Genomic DNA, 5,417 nt, shown 5'->3' with positions numbered 1-5,417 from the left:
GGGCGGGCGGCTGTGCGCCAGCGACCTCCACCTGCTGCTCAACCTGCTGGGCGGCGGGGCGGGGGCGGGCGCGGGCGAGGTGTGGACCCCGGTGTGCCTGCCCCGCTTCAACCCCGACGGCTACTTCTACGCCTACGCGGCGCGGCTGGGCGAGGAGGATGAGGAGGGTGTGACGCTGATCCTGCTGTCCACGGAGCGCGAAGGCTTCTACGCGGCGGCCGCGTGCCGGCGGCAGCTGGAGGACACGCTGCGGGCGCAGGGCTGGCTGGCCGAGCTGGGGGCGGCCGTGCGCGGGGGAGCGGGCTAYGGCCCCTCCCGGCCCGGTGCCCCCGAGCTCCGGCACTTCCTCTACAAGCCTTTGGAGGGGCCGGAGGAGATGCAGCAGCTGCCGCAGTTCACCAGGTGCGGGGATGGGGGGACACGCYGGAATGGGGAGGGTGGGRTGGSCTCWGTGCTCACCTGACACCCRCGTCCCCCATCCCTCCCTGGCTGCAGCCCCGAGCTGGAGGAGCCCTACACCAGCGAGGAGGAGCAGCACCGGCTCTTCGACCTGTACCACTACCTGCACAGCCGTGTGCACAGCCCGCACCGGCCCCTGCGCCTGCTCTACCATGTGGCTGAGAAGGAAACGCTCCTGGCCTGGGTGAGCTGGGGGAGAGGAGCCATCAGCAGGGTCCGGAGTTAAGAGGAAACGGCTCTGGCAGTAGGTTCCAGGGTTAACAGGGAGTGCTGCCACGAGTAGATTCCAGAGTTAATGGCTGGTGGTGTTGTCAGTAGATCCCACAATTAATGGGATTCTCACTGGCAGCATCACCAGTAGATCCCACAGTTAATGGGATTCTCACTGGCAGTGCGGTCAATAGGCCCACAGTTAATGGGATTCTCATTGGCAGTACAGTCAGTAGGCCCAGAGTTAATGGGATTCTCACTGGCAGTGCCATCAATAGGTCCCAGAGTTAATGGGATTCTCACTGGCAGTACAGTCAGTAGGTCCCACAGTTAAGGGGATACTCAGTGTTAGTGCCATCAATAGGTCCCAGAGTTAATGGGATGTTCACTGGCAGTGTCACCAGTAGGTTCCACAATTAACGGGATACTCAGTGCCATCAGTAGGTCCCAGAGTTAATGGGATGCTCACCAGTGGTGCAGTCAGTAGGTCCCAGAGCTAACAGGCTTGGGTTCCCGCAGGTGACCAGCAAGTTCGAGCTGTACAGCTGCTTCAGCCCGCTGGTGACGAAGGCGGGCGCCATCGCGGTGCTGACCAAGCTGCTGCGCTGGCTCAAGAAGGAGGAGGACTGGCTGTTCATCCGCTACCCGGCGCCGTTCTGTGCCGCACCCGCGCGCCCCGAGGGGCCCGAGCCTGAGGGCTGACAATAAATGCTGAGACCCCGGGGAGAGTCCTGAGTCTGGGGGGACTGGGGGTGAGGGGACATGGCGTGAGGGGTGAGGGGACGGGGAGATGGGAACACATCCTGAGGGGGGAGAGCATGGAGGGAGGGAGGAGAAGAGAATGGGGGAGATGGGACAGAGAAAGGGGGGAAAAGGAACTGAAAATGAGAGGAATGTGGGACAGAAAATGGGGAGAAAACCTGACAGAAAAGGTGGGTGACAGAAAAGAGGGAAAATGGGACAGAAAAGAGAGGGATGAGGGGACAGAAAACAATGGGAAAATGTGAGAAAATAGGGAAATGTGACAGGNGCAGTGTCACCAGTAGGTTCCACAATTAACGGGATACTCAGTGCCATCAGTAGGTCCCAGAGTTAATGGGATGCTCACCAGTGGTGCAGTCAGTAGGTCCCAGAGCTAACAGGCTTGGGTTCCCGCAGGTGACCAGCAAGTTCGAGCTGTACAGCTGCTTCAGCCCGCTGGTGACGAAGGCGGGCGCCATCGCGGTGCTGACCAAGCTGCTGCGCTGGCTCAAGAAGGAGGAGGACTGGCTGTTCATCCGCTACCCGGCGCCGTTCTGTGCCGCACCCGCGCGCCCCGAGGGGCCCGAGCCTGAGGGCTGACAATAAATGCTGAGACCCCGGGGAGAGTCCTGAGTCTGGGGGGACTGGGGGTGAGGGGACATGGCGTGAGGGGTGAGGGGACGGGGAGATGGGAACACATCCTGAGGGGGGAGAGCATGGAGGGAGGGAGGAGAAGAGAATGGGGGAGATGGGACAGAGAAAGGGGGGAAAAGGAACTGAAAATGAGAGGAATGTGGGACAGAAAATGGGGAGAAAACCTGACAGAAAAGGTGGGTGACAGAAAAGAGGGAAAATGGGACAGAAAAGAGAGGGATGAGGGGACAGAAAACAATGGGAAAATGTGAGAAAATAGGGAAATGTGACAGGAAAGGAAGAGGTGACAAATGGAGAGCAAAAATAGACAGGAAAGAGGGAAGAGAAAAAGCTGGAAGAAGTGACAGACTGGGGTTGAAAAGGAGACAAAATTATGTCAGGAAGGGACAGAAACAGCTGGAAAAGGGGCCAGAACAAGGGCAAAGAGTGGACAGAAAATAGGAAGACGTGAGGGGAAAAGGGGAAAACATGAGGGGGAAAGGGTGGGGAAATATGAGGGGGAAAAGGGAAAAATGTGAGATGAAGACCTGGGAAAATATGAAGGGAAAATGCAGGAAAACATGAGAGGGGAGGGTGGGAAAATGAGGGGGGAAAGGGTGGGAAAACATGAGGGGAAAGGGCGGGAAATGTGAGGGGGGAAAGGGCGGGAAAACGTGAGGGGAAAAGGGTAGGAAAATGTGAGGGGAAAAGGTGAGAAAACTTGAGGGGAAAAAGATGGGAAAACATGAGAGGAAAAGGGTGGAAAATGTGAGGGGGGAAAGGGAAGGAGCTGACAAAGCTGCAGAATGTGAGGAAATGGGGGGTGAAAAGAGACAAAGGGGAAGGACACTGGAGAGAAGAGTGAAAAGGGAACTAGAAAGAGGGGGTGGGTGACAGAAAATGGATCAAGAGGGGAAAAAACTGGAGAGGGAATTGAGGGACAGAAACAGCAGGAAAGGAACTGGAGGAAGGAGGTGACAAATGGGGGGAACCAGGGAGAAGAGAGACAAGAGAAGGAGGGAGGAGAGGTAGAAAATGGTGAAACGTGACAGAAAATGTGGGGCTGAGGGTGGGAAAAGGGGAACGAAGAGGGTGACAAGGGGACAGGAGGGGACGAGCCAGCACCCACCGTCACTGTGCTCCATGTTCCCTCCCACGTACCCCTGTGTCCCCACCATATCCCTCCCATGTACCCCTGTGTCCCCACCGTGTCCCTCCCATGTACCTTTGTGTCCCCACCGTGTCCCTCCCATGTACCCTTGTGTCCCCACCGTGTCCCTCCAGGCTGCAGCAATGGACGTGGACCCACGCAGTGAGGGGCTCTGCAGCCGAGATCCCCCAAGACCACCGTGTGCCCCTGTGTCCCCCCGCCCCAGGGACAAGGTGTTCCCAGGGCTCCCTAAAGGACACATTGTCCCCGTGTCCTGCCCCGTTCCCCCCTTGGGTCCCCCTAAGGGGACCCCACAGCTGGAGGTGCTGCTGAGGCAGATCCAGAGCATGAAGAAAGGTGAGTGTGAGGATCCCAGTGTCCCCCACATGTCCCCYGTGTCCTCCTATGCTCCCTCCATGACCCACCATGTCCCACAGTCCGTCGGGCCATGGCGCAGGAGCTGGTGGAGGCCCAAGACCGCGGTGAGGGCTTGCGCCAGAACCTGGAGCAGCGTGAGTCACCCAAGGGGACACTGAGGGGTCTGGGGGAGACACTGAAGTGGCTGGGGACACACAGAGGGGTCTGCGGGGTGGTGTGGAGGGACCTTGAGGGGTTTGTGGGGACACAGAGTGCTCCGGTTCCAGCTGATTCCCCCATCCCCACAGTGGAGCAGCGCGAGGAGGCACTGGAGGGGCTCTGGCAGCAGATGCAGGGTAAGCCCAGGGGGCCCTGGAGGTCTTTGGGACCTGCCATGATGCCCTCTGAAACTGATTTTCATGACCTCCCCCAGATCCTTCCTGACCCCTACAATTCCCTGACCCTTTTGGTCCCTTTGACTCTCCCTGAGGGGGTGACTCCTGCTGCGGGTCCCCCCCACAGAGGGACCCCCCCTGACCCCTGTGGCCATTCTGACCTGTGTGATTCCTCTGACCTGTCCTGTGAACCCCAAAACTCTTCCCTGACTCCCTTGGTCCCCCTGATCCTCCTAAACCGCCTCAGAGTCACTGCGGAGAGCRCGGCTGCAGGGGAAGGAGGTGGAAGCCAGAGGTCAGAGGTGAGTGGGKGGCACCTGTGACCCTCCCCAACCTCACCTGTGCCCACATGGCCTCTGACCCCCCCCCGAAAAACACACCTGGTGATCTCTGACCCTTGCAGGCGCTGGGGGCTCTGCCTGGAGTGGCAGCAGGACCTGGCAGGGGCAGGGGAGCAGCTGAGGCAGCTCCGACACCTGCGCCGGGGACACAGGTAGGGCTGGGGGACACAGGTGGAGTGGCACCAGGTGACCCACAGAGGTCACGTAACCACCATGTCATCCCTGTGTCCCCTCACCCCCAGGTGGGAATTCTGGCACCAGCTCGACACCATCATAGAGGAGCACAAGCGCCTGCATGACGTGCACGTGAGCCCTGGGCTGGGGTTCCACACACACCTGGGGGTTCCACACACACCTGGGGATCACACACACACCCCACCCTGTGTCCCCCTCCCACCTGTGTCCCTCCACAGGCTCCAGCCCACCTGAAGGCTGAACTGATGGAACTGGAAAAGATGCGGGAGAAGTGGCTGAGCTGGGGTGAGCCCCTGACCCCTGAGTGACCCCCCAAAGACCCCTCAGAGAACCTGAGTGTCCCTCCTGACACCTGAATGATCCCCGTAACACCTCTGGGCACTTCAGTGACTGCCTCCAACACCCGAGTGACCTCTTGTGCTCCCCCCACAGAACACTTGACTGACCCTCAGGACACTTGACCTGAGTCCCTCCCCCRCAAGCCCCTGAGTGACCCCCTGGACACCTCAGCCCCCCCAGACCCMGATGTGTCCCCTTGGGCTGACCGGTGTCCCCCCCTTTCCCAGAGCATCGTCTCATGGAGACCGAGGAGCAGCTGGGACCAGGAGCCCCCATGGTCATGTGAGTGCCCAGCTTTGGCCCCACCCCTCCAATCTGACCCCACCCCCCAGGCACAGGCCCCACCCCTTAACCCTCATTCTTGCAGGCGATTGGTGGAGCAGGAGCAGGAGGGGGCACAGCAGCAGCTGGAGGCAGAGCTGGGCCGGCAACAGCTGAACCTGCAGCGTCGTGACAGGTGTGTGACCCTTCCAGGACATGGTGTGACCCTTGGGGACAGGTGTGGCACCTGGGCCATTTGGGCCCCGCCTACCATTGGCCCCACCCCCTTTTCTGGCCACACCCCCAGGTTGGCAGAGGAGCTGCAGCAGCTGCAGC

At 60.1% G+C, this 5,417-nt stretch overlaps 2 protein-coding genes across 2 annotated transcripts in view; both read left to right on the top strand.

Annotated features, from left to right (window-relative positions):
• The window catches only part of LOC130586453 (vacuolar fusion protein MON1 homolog B-like), a gene marked incomplete at its 5' end in the record, with an annotated part of 3,495 nt that extends 2,070 nt beyond the window's left edge, over positions 1-1,425 (top strand). The window contains 3 exons of the mRNA XM_057387246.1: positions 1-402; positions 496-643; positions 1,189-1,425. Of these exons, the coding sequence (XP_057243229.1) occupies positions 1-402; positions 496-643; positions 1,189-1,371 (733 nt within the window). The remainder of the gene's footprint in view (positions 403-495; positions 644-1,188) is intronic.
• Positions 1,426-2,754: 1,329 nt separating this feature from the next.
• The window catches only part of CXXC1 (CXXC finger protein 1), a 16,620-nt gene continuing 13,957 nt past the window's right edge, over positions 2,755-5,417 (top strand). Inside the window, exons 1-10 of the mRNA XM_057387245.1 lie at positions 2,755-3,550; positions 3,631-3,732; positions 3,859-3,906; positions 4,193-4,247; positions 4,349-4,438; positions 4,529-4,592; positions 4,700-4,766; positions 5,048-5,102; positions 5,188-5,277; positions 5,389-5,415. Of these exons, the coding sequence (XP_057243228.1) occupies positions 3,079-3,550; positions 3,631-3,732; positions 3,859-3,906; positions 4,193-4,247; positions 4,349-4,438; positions 4,529-4,592; positions 4,700-4,766; positions 5,048-5,102; positions 5,188-5,277; positions 5,389-5,415 (1,070 nt within the window). The 5' untranslated portion in view covers positions 2,755-3,078. The remainder of the gene's footprint in view (positions 3,551-3,630; positions 3,733-3,858; positions 3,907-4,192; positions 4,248-4,348; positions 4,439-4,528; positions 4,593-4,699; positions 4,767-5,047; positions 5,103-5,187; positions 5,278-5,388; positions 5,416-5,417) is intronic.

Source organism: Malurus melanocephalus, unplaced genomic scaffold (assembly GCF_030028575.1).
Source record: "Malurus melanocephalus ecotype Western Australia unplaced genomic scaffold, MMel_1.1 scaffold_1162, whole genome shotgun sequence".
NCBI classification, from domain to species: Eukaryota; Metazoa; Chordata; class Aves; order Passeriformes; family Maluridae; genus Malurus; species Malurus melanocephalus.
Note: the sequence above shows the minus strand (reverse complement) of the source record. Positions and strands in the feature narration are given on the sequence as shown.